At 35.5% G+C, this 15,996-nt stretch overlaps 1 protein-coding gene across 3 annotated transcripts in view; it reads left to right on the forward strand.

Moving 5' to 3' along the window:
- Positions 1–15,996, forward strand: part of nln (neurolysin (metallopeptidase M3 family)) — a 39,116-nt gene that overhangs the window by 10,810 nt on the left and 12,310 nt on the right. For all 3 annotated transcript variants that reach the window (XM_056466978.1, XM_056466977.1, XM_056466976.1), the window contains exons 5-8: positions 1,452–1,554; positions 1,637–1,797; positions 5,451–5,586; positions 13,692–14,058. In XM_056466978.1, coding sequence (XP_056322953.1) covers positions 1,452–1,554; positions 1,637–1,797; positions 5,451–5,586; positions 13,692–14,058 — 767 coding nt within the window. The remainder of the gene's footprint in view (positions 1–1,451; positions 1,555–1,636; positions 1,798–5,450; positions 5,587–13,691; positions 14,059–15,996) is intronic.

Here is a 15,996-nt window from a genome sequence, read left to right on the forward strand (position 1 = left end):
ATAATAATAATAATTTAATAAATATTTAAAAATAATTCTGATAAGAAATATTAAATATTAGGGAACATAAAGTTAGTTTAAAATTGTAATTTGAAAAGAAATCCACAAATTAGTTTGAAGATAAACCTTTTGCCCTATCTCTGGTTATTTATCTTTTGAATTGTAAAACTGGTCTGCACCTTAGTCATGGACTAGAATCTGGGTTACACCGTTGTACTTATCTAGCAAGAAAATGTATTCTTTTGTTATGGTCCTCTCCTAGCATTCCTTCGGTCAATATGTAGATGATTCTGATTGCCATTACCCTTAGAAAAACTGACTTATGAATTGTGTCAGACAACTGATGATTTCTGGCATATCTGGAATCCTTTATGGGAGTTTTTGGACAATGTATATTGAAAGAGTATTTTTTGCTTAACTTTATCCTTCACAAAAGACTTGAATTACTAGCTGATGGACGATTGCATAAAAGATGGCTATATTATTGTACTGTCAAAATCAGAATTTTTCAACCCATTTAGAATAAAAAAATAAAATAAAATTCACAAATGATGCTTAACAGAGCAAGGAAATTTTCACAGTATGTCTGACAATATTTTTTCTTCTGGAGAAAGTCTTGTTTGTTTTATTTCAGCTAGAATAAAAGCAGTTTTTCATTTTCTTAAAAACCATTTTAAGGTCAAAATTATTAGCCCCTTTAAGCTATTTTTTTTGATAGTCTACAGAACAAACCATCACTATACAATAACTTGCCTAATTACCCTAACCTGCCTTGTTAACCTAATTAACCTAGTTAAGCCTTTAAATGTCCCTAAGCTGTATAGAAGTGTCTTGAAAAATATCTAGTCAAATATTATTTACTATTTTACTATTTACTATTTACTATTTTAAATATTATTTATTATTTAAAAGATAAAATAAATCAGTTATTAGAAATAAGTTATTAAAACTATTATGTTTAGAAATGTGTTGAAAAAAAAATCTTCTCTCCAATAAACAGAAATTGGGGAAAAAAATAAACGGGGGCTAATAATTCTGACTTCAATTGTATATGATGACATGAGACACCTATTTTAAATAATAATAATAATCACGACAGGCATACATTTTTTTTTTACATTTATATACTACTATTCTACTACTACTGCTAATAATAATATTAATAAAAATGATAACAATAATTAATAATATGTTTTAAAATAATTCTGATTAAAATATATTTGTAATTTCTATTTTAATCTAATTTAAAGCATAATTTACGTAAAAGCTGAATTTTCGGCAGCCATTGATTTCTTTGCATTTATATTTTAGGTTTAATTGTATGAGTTTTTATTAATTATTTATTTTATACATTTCTTTATAAAATATGATTATTATTGTTATAGTTATTATTTAAATTAATGCTTGGAACTGAGCGTTTTTTTATAATGTCTTGTCTGTTTTGTCATTAGGAAATTAAGTTAATCTCTAAGCAATTAAGTGAACTCTCAATAGATTTCAACCAAAATCTGAATGAAGAAAATACAACGCTGTTGTTCTCGAAAGAAGAGCTTGGTAAGCTTGTTTATCTGTGGTTTATTTTGCATTTTAGTGAATTTATTTAACACATTACAGATTTTCTCCTTCCTTTCTCCAGTTGGTCTTGCAGAAAGCTACGTGAACGGGCTGGAGAAAACAGAAGATGGACAGTACAAAGTTACCCTTGCGTATCCTCACTACTTTCCCCTGATGAAAAGATGTCATGTCCCTGAAACCAGGAGGAAGATGGAGAAGGCCTTTCACAGCAGATGCAAAGATGTACGTTCAGTTCATTAGCATATATAGTGATAATGCATTATATTGTTATTGTGGGCACTTTAAAATACAGTATAAAAAAATAGCAATATTTTAACAGCACCTTAAAAATATTCAGATTGTTGTATTGGCAGTTGTGTACATTAATCAATTGCTTTTAAACTTAATAGGCTTTATATTTCCAAACAAATATTTTCACATGTTAATTTGGTCTATGTCATGCTTGAGAAAGTGACTGAAAATGTTTTGATTGTTGATAGACTTACAGTTTTGTTTCTCAGCACTTTACAATATGGCACCATATTAACATAACTAATGTTAACATTAGTCAAACTAAATGGTGCATTTCCAAAAACCATCATTAGCCAACTAAGTTCGCAAGTTGCGTCGTTACAAACATTCAATGATTTGGTGTTTCCCAGATCCATCATTCCAACAAACATTCACAAACTGCATCACAAACAATGACTGTAAAAAAAAAAATGGACGAAGCAACAGCGCCTTTTCCCATTGAACGATTAGAATACAAACCCCCTCATGATGGGCATAAACTATAACAAAAGGCTCGCTAAAATATATTTTAACACTTACATTTAAAAACACGCAATAATATACGATTTATCAAAAACTATGTAATGTAAGCTGTTTAATAAAAACAATATATGTTGGACTGCATAATACACTCTAGTCTAAGTTAGACTCGGCTATTAGCACAAAAAATATTTCTCTCATAATGGGTTGTTGGTATTTATTATCTTCATAGGGGTAAAAACAACACTTGTAAAATATGAACAATAACATATAAACAGCACATATATTTTTAGAAAGGTTTTTATTTTTAATTAGCAATCAACTGGATTCAAAATATACACAGCATAGATAATGATTTACCATGCGGGAAAAATTGTGCTTTTAAAAGATAAACACAGCAAGATTTCTAAATATCAACAGGATATTTACACATCTCATCCCTGCACTTTATTAAATAATCCTTATCGATTTGTACAATAAACTTAGCAATATTAATACATCAACTGATGTCTAAATGATATAGGCATATCCAGCCTGATCTCACGAGAAAACGTAAGTATTTTACGTTTTGTCAGTTTAGTGGCTAATTCAGTTCAGTCGTATGAAATTGTACGATTTGAAAAAGGAGGCGTGGCACCTAACCCCGCCCCTAAACCCAACCGTCATTGGAGGATGAGCAAATCGTTCTAAATTGTACGAATTAGATCGTACGAATTAGCCACTAAAAAAAAAGTTACGAATTGCCGTGAGATTGTGTTGGCATATCAGCTGCTGCAACATCGCTTGTATATTTATCATTTTTTGCCTCCGTTTTCATTTGGTTTATTCAATGCCTTAATTATATCTGGCAAAGATGATTTACATTCATTTTAATGTTTATTAGGAGTTTTCAAATAAAAAGCCATTTATTTCAAATAAATGATTTATATAAATAATATTTTACCGCTTTATTTGTTATATAAGATTCGGTTTCTAGAACACTAATATTTTATAACAGCATATTCAGTAGATTAACTCAATAACATGCCGAAACTAAAAATGTCAGAGGCGTCCTGTAAATCAAGTTCAATTAACGTTACAGGAGATCAAAGTGGAGATAGGCTTACATTAGTTTTGTCTTCCTATTTATTATTTCTGACCCATAAAGAGAATTCCTGCTAGATAACGATCACCTGTATTTTCCCTGTCATGGCTAGGCATCAGCAAACTAAAAAAACTAATAAAGCCCTGACCTTACCGAATAAACAGTGTTCCACCAGATCCTGTAGGTCAGAAAGTATAGTTTACTGCTGAACAACGCATTTTATCATGGTAAAATAACACAGATATCGAATAATAACACTTCAATCTCCTCCTGAAGCTCAGACGGTCTGTTTAGAGAAACTGTCGATCACAATGACACGCCCTGTTTTTATAGCATTAAATTACTGCTAAAAACATACTGTATTATACTGCTTAATAACCAGTACCTTAATTGACCAAAACCTTCTTTCGGGACATTTTATTGCAAGTGTAATTATTTTTTTTTATTTGGGCTCGTTCATTAACATAGAGGAGGAGGGCTTTATTACTTGTACTGCAGCCAACCCTCATGGGCCGATCTAACGGCCGGGGGCATCACTCAAAAGCAGGCATGTGGCACACTTGATCGCAAACTTGTACGCTTGCAACTACACATCTAGAGTTGTAGTTAGAAGCATAGTTCCTGGTTGTGTTATATTCCGTTATCCCCCCTATGCCCTGTTCATTTAGAACATTCCAAAATTTAAACCTGGAATAATTAAAAAAAGAAACATTAAAGTCCCCTCTCTTAGCTGTAATTTGCTTTCCTAGTATTTTTTTAAAGTTCAGTTTTAGCAATATTCATATTGACAATTGTGCTGCATAGTGCACTTTGAAAACATGTATGCTATTTTGAATGCAGCCAAGCTGTAGGTGACCTATTATTTAAAACCAGAATTTACATTACGTCTCCAAAGCTTGTGAAAACAAAAAGATACAGCATACGTTAATTTTATATATAACATGGGCCTGTTGGTTAAAACATTTCTGCAGGGGTATGAATGTCAAATTGTAAAAGTATACTTTTACAATAAATAAAATTAAATAAAAAGAATAAACAAGGTCCTACTTAATAATAATAATAATTATTATTATTATTAAGTGTAAATTTTCTTCATTTCTTAATAAATAGCTTAATGTAAATTACAGCCATTTTTGATTTATATAATTTATATATGAGATTAAAATAAGTGTTAGCTACTTTTTGTTTTAGAATAGAATATGGCATATTTTCAATATTATTTGTAAAAGAAACATAGACCCTATACAGTATGTGCCGATTACATATATTTCAATTCATATGGAAAGCGAGTGCATGTTTTTACCAAAACTAATATTGGTTAAATTTTTTTTTAATGCGTGTGCATGTAAAACAATATAATTTGCACAAAAATTATGGGGTTTTTCTCTAAAGTAGTTACTCCGCCCCATTTAGAGCGTCGTTATGGACATTTTACGTTGTAACTCACGTGGTCCAAACGACGGATTTGCGACAGAGAAACTACAAGTTTTGGGAAACATTCTTCACTACATCGTAGTGCATGATACGTACATGATAGTTCAGCCGCAAGTTATGTCGTTGTTTGGGAAAAGCACCCCCGATAATGAAAACTACTTATAAAGCATTAATTAATCTTAGGTGATCATCATTTCTTAGTTAATATTTAATAACTTGTTCAAATCAAAAGTCATATCTTTTTATTTAATGGAGCTAATAACTAATAAACATCAGGGGTTCGTTTTTGTACCTCACTTAAAAGATCTGTGATGATTTGACAGACCCTGGATCTTTTAATCATGATAACAGACCTCTGATTTGCAAACTTGTTTAAAGGACCAAATTATGCAGATTGAGATATTTGGATGAATTGATCTGAGGTTACGTCATGTAACAAAGATCTATCTATTTTCGAAACCATGATCAGCAGCGACTGGCTGGCGGCTAGAAAATAGCGTAATGACCTCATCTAATTAATATTCAATTATCAGCCATGTTAGAAACAATTTAAAAGTTCAAGTAGAAAGAAATAAATGCATTATTAATTCTTTTTCAATGTTTACAGGTGAACACTGCTATTCTAGAAAAGCTAATTGAGCTGCGGGCAAGGCTAGCCAAACTACTGGGCTTCAGCAGTCATGCCAATTACATGCTGGAAATGACCATGGCAAAAAACTCAGAGAACGTGGCCAGATTTCTTGGTAGGTGTCTTGTGTTTTGATTTATTTCTTTGTGGTAATGAACATTACTTTATTTTCAGTCACACACACAGGTTAAGTCTAGAGTGGCTGGCAGTTTGGTGACCCCAGTAATCATGATCTGTTGTAAAAGTGACATGACAGTTTTATGTGGTCATCTGTCTGTGCTGTAGCATTGACTCTTCTTGCAGCTTTTATTGTTCTTTGGTGTAGTTTATGAATCTTTATTTATGGCATGATGACAGCTTTAATGTTACAGGCGGTTTTACTGACGCTAATGAAAAATAAATGATTTGTACAGCATTAATAGACTGATACATGCAGGTAGTGTGTAATTATTCAAGTGTTGTTAGTACAAATGGTAGATAATACATTTTTGGTCAGTCAGTACACAAGTATCTTCCACATTATTTACTCGAGAATGTAGGAAAACAGCCGATTTGATAGTGCTGCTTTATAATAATATCAATAATGCAAGTTTTGTCTCTTAGAAATGTGCATATGACAGTTGAATTGAGAGTAGCTGGATCGTGAATTGGGATTCAGATGTAACTTTTTCAAACCATGTCTGTAAAAATAAAAATGTTATACATTATACACTCACCGGCCACTTTATTAGGTAATCCTTGCTAGTACCAGGTTGGAACCCCTTTTGCCTTCTGCCTTACTCTTTCGTGGCATAGATTCAACAAGGTACTGGAAATATTCCTCAGAGATTTTATTCCATATTGACATGATAGCATCACGCAGTTGCTGCATATTTGTTGGCTGCACATCCATGATGCGAATCTCCCGTTCCACCACATCCCAAAGGTGCTCTATTGGATTGAGATCTGGTGACTGTGGAGGCCATTTGAGTGCAGTGAACTTATTGTCATGTTCAAAAAAGCAGTCTGAGATGATACTGTCATGTTGTTGTTGCCAAATTCTGACCCTACCATCCGAATATCGCAGCAGAAATGGAGACTCATCAGACCAGGCAACGTTTTTCTAGTCTTCTATTGTTCAATTTTGGTGAGCCTGTGGGAATTGTAGCCTCAGGTTCCTGTTCTTAGCTGACAGGACTGGCACCCGGTGTGGTCTTCTGCTGCTGTAGCCCATCTACCTCAAGGTTGGACGTGTTGTGCATTCAGAGATGCTCTTCTGCATACCTCTGTTTTAACGAATGATTATTTGAGTCATTGTTGCCTTTTTATCTGCTGGAACCAGTTTGGCCATTCTCTTCTGACCTCTGGCATCAACAAGGCATTTGCACCCACAGAACTGCCACTCACTCAATATTTTCTCTTTTTTCTCTTTTTTTTTGGACCATTCTCTGTAAACTCTAGAGATGGTTTTGTGTGAAAATCCCAGTAGATCAGAAGTTTCTGAAATACTCAGACAAGCCTGTCTGGCACCAACAACCATGCCACATTCAAAGTTACTTAAATCACCTTTCTTCTCCATTCTGATGCTCTGTTTGAACTGCAGCAGATCGTCTTGACCATGTTTGCATGCCTAAATGCATTGAGTTGCTGCAAGGCTGTAGACATTGGCGAGCAAATCAAGGCAAAGGCAGGCACAGCTTAGTGTGTACAGCACTTTATTCTGTTGTATTAATGGGATTGTTGATGTTTTTGCTGTAATAAATTTAATGAACAATTTTTAAAATATACTGCATTTGTTAATATAATTTAAATCAATATTTTCTAGTTATTTTTAAATAGCAGGAAATAAATTAGGATATTACTAATGGAAACTTTAATGTACCTTCGGCCCACAACCCTCAGTTAAGTTTTTTGCCCCTTAATAACAAAAATCTGTCTTATTTGCCTTTTAGTCAAAATTTGATATAGTTCAAACCCATTATGAAAGTTGTCGTAAATATACTGAACAACACCAATTCTTGTTTTGAAAAACTTTTTTGGTCCCCTTCAAATATTGACTACTGTAGTTATAGTATACTGTAGGTTCACATTAAAGAGCTTTGTAACGAACTTGATCAGCACCATTTAGTGGTCATGTAACTCCATTCATCCAGTGAAGTGCATTCGTTCAGGTTTACATAGGGGTGATGAATGCTCCTTGTGCTGCTCTGGTATGCATTTCATATATGTGCAGATATACCCCATATGCTATAGAATATCAGAATTTGCATTAGTGCAACCTCTTAACAATTTGTTTGCCAACCTCATGTATAGATAATGGGAGAGTCGGACCACTGAGTAAAGTCTTCTCCAGCGCATCGCAAAGATTCTCAATAGGGTTATGGTCTGGACTCTGTGGTGACCAATCTATGTGTAAAAATTATGTCTCATGCTGCTAGAGCCACTCACAATTTGAGCTTGATTAATGCTGGCATAGTCATCTTGGAATATGCCCATGAGATAATCTGGTCTCAGTATATTCAGGTAGATCCTAATTCTTTGGGCAGGTAACGTTGCTGAACCTAGACCTGATCAACTGCAGCATCCCCAGATCACAGTACTGTGCCCGCAGGCTAGTGGTAGGCACTAGGCATGATTGGTGCATCGCTTCATCCATCTCTCTTCTTACCCTGGTGCACCCATCACAACAGGGTAAATCTGGACTCATTAGACCACATGATCTTCAAGGTCCAGATTATCCTAGCAAATTGAAGCAAATGGGTTTTCTTATGGCTACATACTCAATCCCCCTAGAGCAGTGTTTCTCAACCACATTCCTGGAGGACCACCAACTCTGTACATTTTCCATGTCTCCTTAACCAAACACACCTGACATTAGCACAGACTAAAAGACCTGTAATGGGTGTGACAGACAAAGGAGACATCCAAAACATGTAGTGTTGGTGGTTCTTCAGGAACGTGGTTGAGAAACACTGCCCTAGAGTTCCCTTTACATTGTGAATGTGGAATAGCTTTTACTCTTGGAATATGCCCATGGGAAGAAAAAATCTATTGGATGGAGTAATCTGGGCATTCAGTGCAGACCTGATCAACTGCAGCATCCCCAGATCACAGTACTGTGCCCGCAGACTTGTATGGTAGGCACTAGGCATGATGGGTGCATCGCTTCATCCATCTCTCTTCTTACCTTGGTGCACCCATCACTCTGAACAGGGTAAATCTGGACTCATCAGACCACATGACCTTCAGAGTCCAGTTCATTGTCCAGAGTTCAATCTTTATGCTCCCTAGCAAATTGAAGTAAAGAGGTTTTCTTAAGGCTACATACTCAATGCCCCTTGAGTTCCCTTAACATTGTGAGTGTGGAATATCTTTTACTCTGGGAATATGCCCATGGGACGAAAAAATCTATTGGATGGAGTAATCTGGTCATTCAGTATAGTCAGGTAGGTCCTTATTCTTTGGGCAGGTAACGTTGCTGAACCTAGACCTGATCAACTGTAGCATCCCCAGATCACAGTACTGTGCCCGCAGGCTTGTATGGTAGGCACTAGGCATGATCCGTCTCTTCATACCCTAATGCACCCATCACTCTGAACAGGGTAAATCTGGACTCATCAGACCACATGACCTTCAGCGTCCGCTTCATGCTCCAGAGTTCAATCTCTATGCTCCCTAGCAAATTGAAGCAAATGGGTTTTCTTATGGCTACATACTTAATCCCCCTAGAGTTCTCTTCAGTGAGTGTGGAATTGGTTTAAACTTTTATCTGTTAAACAGAGCCAGCAATGAGTTCTGCTCTTGTGTTATATCATTTGGTTTCACCAGATTGTGATTGCTGATCTTGACCATATTTCTAAAGCATTTCTGACCATATTTCTTTCTCTAAGTTGAAGGTTACCTACTATCCTTCCAGTTTTAATGTGTTGGACAGCTCTGAACACACTTTAGAAGTTCAATGTTTTTTTGTTTGGTTATTGCCTCCTAATAATTTGACCCTTCTGAAACCGATTAACACAGGATCTGACGTTTAAGAAATGAGAAGCTACTCTCTCCTTTAGTTAGGGTTAAATAACTTGTTAGCAGCTGAAAATTAATCATGCATGCTGTAATTATCCAATGGGAGCCAACTTAACTATTTGCATAGATAAATCCAAGTGTTTTTTTGCTAGTGTTTATTACAGTCCAGACGTTAATGCCTTTAAATTGCAGATTTTCAAATTATTTATTTTTTCTAAATGCTCAAAAGCAGTATTTAATCAAATTAGAAAGTTTCAATTAGAAATTTTAAGATCAAAAACATCTATACCATCACTTTTGATCAAATAATGCATCCTTGTTCAATAAAAGTAATCATTTATTTCAAATATATGTACAGTAATACCCCCCCACACACTCACCAACCACTTTATTGGGTTCACTTTGGGTTGGACCACTTTTTTTGCCTTTCACAACAGCGGCACATATAAAGGTATGGTCTAAATTAGCCAGTTGCCCTAGTAAGCATTTTACATGTGGCCGAAATAGCATTTACATCATTCATCAGGATAATCAATCTTGCCATCCAGCACACATCGCTCTGGTCTCCAGATTCCACAGAGCTCAATAAGATCAAGCATCTGTGGGATGTTCTGGTACAAGAAGTCCAATCCACGGTCACTTCTTTTGTTTTGGTGCCAGATACCACAGGGCACCATCAGGGCTGTTATAGAGTCTTGTTTTGGTGCTCCAGAACTGTTTAGGAAGCAACAGGATAGGCAGCTGTTCATAATATTTTAGTTCTTACAGTGTGTTCTTTCACTCACTGGCAACTTTAAAAAATGAAAAATTCACTGTTGTCTTCGAAACAGCCTTTATTCTTTATGACACAGATTCAACAAGGCGCCGTAAATCTGTAATTTTAGCAAGTATTGCAAAAATGGATGCCACTGCAGATAATATGTACAAAAATGTATGGTGAATTGATAACTTCTGTGATATGTGCTTTGTTTTATATTATTTATTTTATTTTGATTTTAAAATAGATAAAGGAAGAAAGCATCATGTGGTTGTTACAGATTTGTAAACTGCATGTACATGATGTGAATCTCCTGTTGCTTCACATCCTGAAGGTGCTCTATTTGCTGAGATTTGGAGACTTGAGAGGTCATTTGAGTTTAGTGAACTCACTGTCGTTCTAGAAAGCATTGTGACATGGCAAATTATCCTGCTGGATTCAGAATATAGGTTCACTGTGGTCGCTAAGGGGCTGTTTGCAGCTGGTCCTTCATGAGTTTTGTCTGATTGGATAGCTTTATTAGCCAGATTGCCCTTCGAAACCCATTAGGGACGAATATGAATCCTATAACTCAACAAATCACCAAAACTGGACCCATCTAAATGCATCTGGTTTCTGAAATCATAAATGTAATTTTTTTCTACTCCCAAAATCAAAAAAAAAAAAAGGAAAAAGCAATATTTAATTAAATATTTATGGTCAAATATAACAGCACTAATGCAACAGGAAAGCTGCAGAGACGGTTGAATGTTTGTTTCATTTCATTTGATTTATTTATTATTTTTTTTTTTTTCATTTCTATTTTTGACTAGTCATTATCCATTATGATGAAATTAGAATGTTAAATAAATATCAGATGGCAGTATTATTAACAGAGATGCATCACACACCTCTAATGGCCTCTAGTATCTCTGTGTATCTGTATGATAAAAATATATAATTTAGCCTATAATGAAAGTAATTGCAGAGCCTTGTTTGCTTGTGATGATGTTTTACTGGAACACGAGTGAAGTACAAAGCCTCCTGTAGCTTGTAAATAAGATCCAATTGTATGCCGGATAGGATGTATAGCTTTCATTTTTGTAAAACATAATAATAATGAAATAAAATGCGATGTATTTGATGTTTTAGTAAAAAAAAAAACTTGCTAAATTTCCACATAGTGTAAGAGTCAAGTCAGTATTGGCAAGTACTGGTTAACCATAATCGAAATTGGTCCAGTGCTTTTGACCCATCCAAAAGCACACACACACACATACAGTGAGCATACAGCCGAAGCAGTGGGCAGCTATCACGCCCAGCACCTGGGGAGCCAATTAGGGATTAAGTGCCTTGCTCAAGGGCACCTCAGCTGGGTGTTGAAGGTGGATAGAGTGTGGTTTCATTCACTCCCCCATCTTCAATTCCTGCTAGGACAGGGAATATCACATGAAGTGACCAGATGTAAACAGACCCTAAGGAATAGACATTATTAGCAGTGATAGGCTGCTTGTGTATGCAATTTAAACTATGCTCAGTTGGTACTAAGCGGCGCAATGTTTCCATAGAAGATATAAACCCCACACCATTATACCACTTCTCAACCATTGAAAGCTGACGGTATCCAAGTTGTTTATGCTAAACCCATGAACCTATCATCTAAAGTCGAAGCAATCAACACTTGTAAACCAGACTTCAGACTTTATTTTAAAAAAAAATCATAGTTCAGGGAGGAAGGATGCAGGATTCACCAAACGCTTAAGAGTTCGGACACACCAAGCCAACGGTCTGCAATTGGGCTGTGTCGGTCTGGCTAGTTGGTTTGGTGTGTGGTAAGTGACAATTACAGTGATAATGGTACTAAATGCTGCATTGTTTACACTTTGTATGTCCTCGACGGAAGTTTAGTTTCACTTTGCGGAACAACAAAACAGACTACTGCCCCCGCGGAGCAGAAAGACACATTCTCTTGCACAGGTACAAAACAGGGCTCTCGTTTTAGTTGGCTTTAGTCACTTTTGTGTTTTCAGTCACACGCAACTTTTAGGTCCAGACATGATCCAACATGAAGCAACAACAGTGTTGCCTTTCATTGGTGCTAGTTGTTTGACGTTGACTTGGTGTGTCCCAGGCCTAATGTAAACTTTAATAATGAAATAAACAGAGATGTTCAGAGATGCTCTTTTGTAGAATTTCATTTCTTAAAGGGGACCTATTATGCAAAAATGTCTTTTATAAGGAGTTTAAACAGTTGTTTGGCAACAGTGTGTGAATATAGCCAGCCTCTAATGGTAAATTAAATAATTACATTTTTTTATAATCACTCTTGATAAAAATAAAAACCCTTTTACAGTACATGTCATTAGAGGGTGAAATTCCTGCTTATTAGAGACTGTGGCTGTTTCTCAATATGCGTTCTTCAGCGGTCTTGCATCATGCTCTCGTGTAACGTCATCATCAGCTGCCAAAGTTCAGTTCCAATACTCAAGACCGCAAGAACGGAGGATGCGTGAAATTTCCCGGATGTGTTCTTGATATCGAGGACGCACCGATGCAGACTTGAGCATCCAACTCGCTCTAGTAGTGCCAGAAGTCATTGCGACTGGAGGTGGAAAGCGCAGCATTTTATTTAGATTTATTCAGAGATATCACTTATTTACCTCAGGAGTTTCCCTAAATGAAACGTAAAAGTAAACATTACCATGGACATCTTAATAAAGGAATAAACACATTAAGGGTGTTTGTTTGCTGAAATTTGTATTCAAATCTGTTTTATTTATATTGTGCAACTTATATTTATAATGTTTTTATGCATAGTATATATTTTGAAAAGGGGAAAAACAATAAATCGTTGTATGAATGCTGCAATGTTTAAATAATTTTCCATTAAAAAACACGTGGACCAAAAGGATCGAGTCTCAAGCCTAAAGGCCGATTTAAATTGTGTTCTAAATAAAAGCAACGGCGCGTGATAGAAGGAATATTTTCTATATTAAAAGGAGTTTTTGTTCTAACACCTCAAATTGATATTAGAAACAGCTTTCTATTTTTTGCAGCTAAATAACAAAAAACTGACAATGATCACCTCAGGTACACCTCATGTGCTTTATTCAGTGTTAAATGCTAATAATGTGAGTTTGAATGCCATTTTACATGACATTTATTGCCATACTACTGAAAGCAGCAGCAGATCTGCTGAAAATAAAACTTGAAACCAACACGTCAGTGATTCAGCATCTATATTTAATAAGAGGTTTAATATGTATTAATTACATTAGAAACCTTAACATTTCAGTTTAAAAGGGACATAATTGGTCCCCTTTAAATCTCTCTTGTCCACACCTACGTGCATAAATGGACGAGTGTCCGACTGGTTGTTTAAAGATATTTGTGTAACAAACAGGTGCAAAAAATAATATTATATTATGCAACTTCCACCTGTCTACATGACTTATTTAACCAAACTATTTTCTGGTGTTTAACAGATGAGTTATACGAGAGATTGAGGCCAGTGGGCGAGAAGGAGAGGCATTACCTGCTGTCACTCAAAGATGCAGACTGTGAGAGGCGGGGCTTGGACTTTGACGGACAGCTCCATGCGTGGGACATGCCCTACTACATGAACCAGGTGGAGCAAGTGAAGTTTGCGGTGGACAAAGACAAACTGATCGAGTATTTCCCTCTGGAGGTGGTGACCAAGGGCCTGCTGGATATATATCAGGATCTGTTGGGTCTGACGTTCCAGCAAGTGGAAAACCCTCATGTGTGGCACGACAGCGTCAAACTCTACTCAGTACTCGACTCTCTGACTGGAAATCAGATTGGACAGTTTTACTTGGACTTACATCCTAGGTAAAAAACATGCAACACATTCACATAAGTAGTTTTTTTTAACTGAAGTGGCCTGCGTGCGTTGTTTTGTTTACACATGATTACAGACCAGCATACATCAGGTGTTAAGGCTAAATTTTAAAAAAAATTTTGTCAATAAACTTTCCAGGAAAAAAATTTATTGTAGTTGTGCTAGTGAACAGAATCAGTAGCTACGTTTCCATCCACCTATATTTATACACATTTTGGAGATGCTCATAAAAAATTGTTTGGTGGAAGCGCCAAGATGCGCATAAATTTTGAAAATGCGCATAAAAAAATGCTCATAACAGAGTAGGATAAACTTTTTTTTATTCAATAAGAAAAGATGCGCATAAACTACGATGGAAACACTTCTACTGAACAAATTCCTCTATGCGCATTAAAAAAGGTCATGTGATTTTGTTATGAGGGATCATGAGATGATAAAAATGTGTGTGAATGGACAAACCAGCAGGCTGGGCACACTGTAAAACATCTGAAATGTTGTTTTGGTCATTCTAAAACACCATAACCATCTCAGTATTTTCTACTGGCCAACTTTACAGCAGAAAAAAATGTGTTTACAGACTGGTACAAAGAATGATTTTGGTTCATACAGCTAATATTACCCTTCATGACAACTGTGAGTGGGTGATTTTTTTTTTTAGAACTTATCTGTTTCCTTTATATTAGGTTATATTAAGTCTGCATAATTAAGGGCGTGGCCACTTGAGTGACAGCTAGGTCTCGCTGGTCGTCGTCACTTCACCTCAGCTGATTCCGGCTGATTAGTCGCTGAACTCGGCATATTTATCGTATTTTTGTTTTGTTTTATGTGGCTTTACACAGTCAGTTGCTTTTGGAATTATTTCTTACAATTATTAAATGATATGCATGCTGTGCAAACCATTTCCCAGGTGAGTGAAATTATATACCTATACCATCTCTGTAAGTGTATTTGTTTTATTTCTCTGGTGGATTCGCGAAAACAAAAACTGCAAAAAAAAATACAGCTCCTGGGACGTATTTGGCGCTCTCCAGAAATGTATATAGAGGTACATTTTCAGAATGAGCCTGGGTTGTGCAATTACCAAGTGCAGATTATATGCACTTATATAGCACTTATATACAATGTCTTTATTAAGCTTTTCAAAGTTTTACAATAAATCAAAACCCAAAACTTAACCCAGACAGGTTTGGGGAAAAGAATTTTAATTAAGTAATTCAAATTAAATAATTAAACCAATTCACATTTCACAATTTCATAGCTTCTCATTATTTCCATTTTTCACAAAGTTCAAAAACACTTTCCAGATATCACAAAATTCTGAGCATTTTTTCCTTGTTACATATGTGAGCTTTTCAAGAGCCAAACGTGTTATTAGGTTTCTCAACCAATGTCCAATGGAGGGGCGATTTAACATTTTCCCAACATAAAGCAATACAACGCCTTGCTTGTATTAAACATAAAGCAATCAATTGTCCTCCTTTAGTAGACAAAGCACACCTGTCTTCATACCATTTTCAATATACATAATCCAGGACATAAAGGAATTGGAATAGTAATAAATTGAGAAATATAATGAGAATTTTTGAGCCTCCTTGCACTCCCACACACAATGGAAAAATGTGCCCTGTATCTTACTGCATTTAAAACAAAGATCAGGGATATTAGGGTTGAATTAATTTAATCTTACAGGAGTAATACAAGTTCTCATTATCCAATTATATTGTAGCTATCTCAATCGAGAATGCAATGTTTTTGTTTGTGCATTCAAACATATTGTATTCCAATCCTCTACTGGAATATCCATGTTTGTATCTTGGATCCACCGAGTGTGGATTTAATGGATTTCTAGTTTCGATTTTATTTAAAGCACATATTAATACAGCAATGTTGACTATGGGGTTGTAAAAATCACTGTTTCCCCTGCCATT

Source organism: Danio aesculapii, chromosome 10 (assembly GCF_903798145.1).
Source record: "Danio aesculapii chromosome 10, fDanAes4.1, whole genome shotgun sequence".
Lineage (NCBI taxonomy): Eukaryota > Metazoa > Chordata > Actinopteri > Cypriniformes > Danionidae > Danio > Danio aesculapii.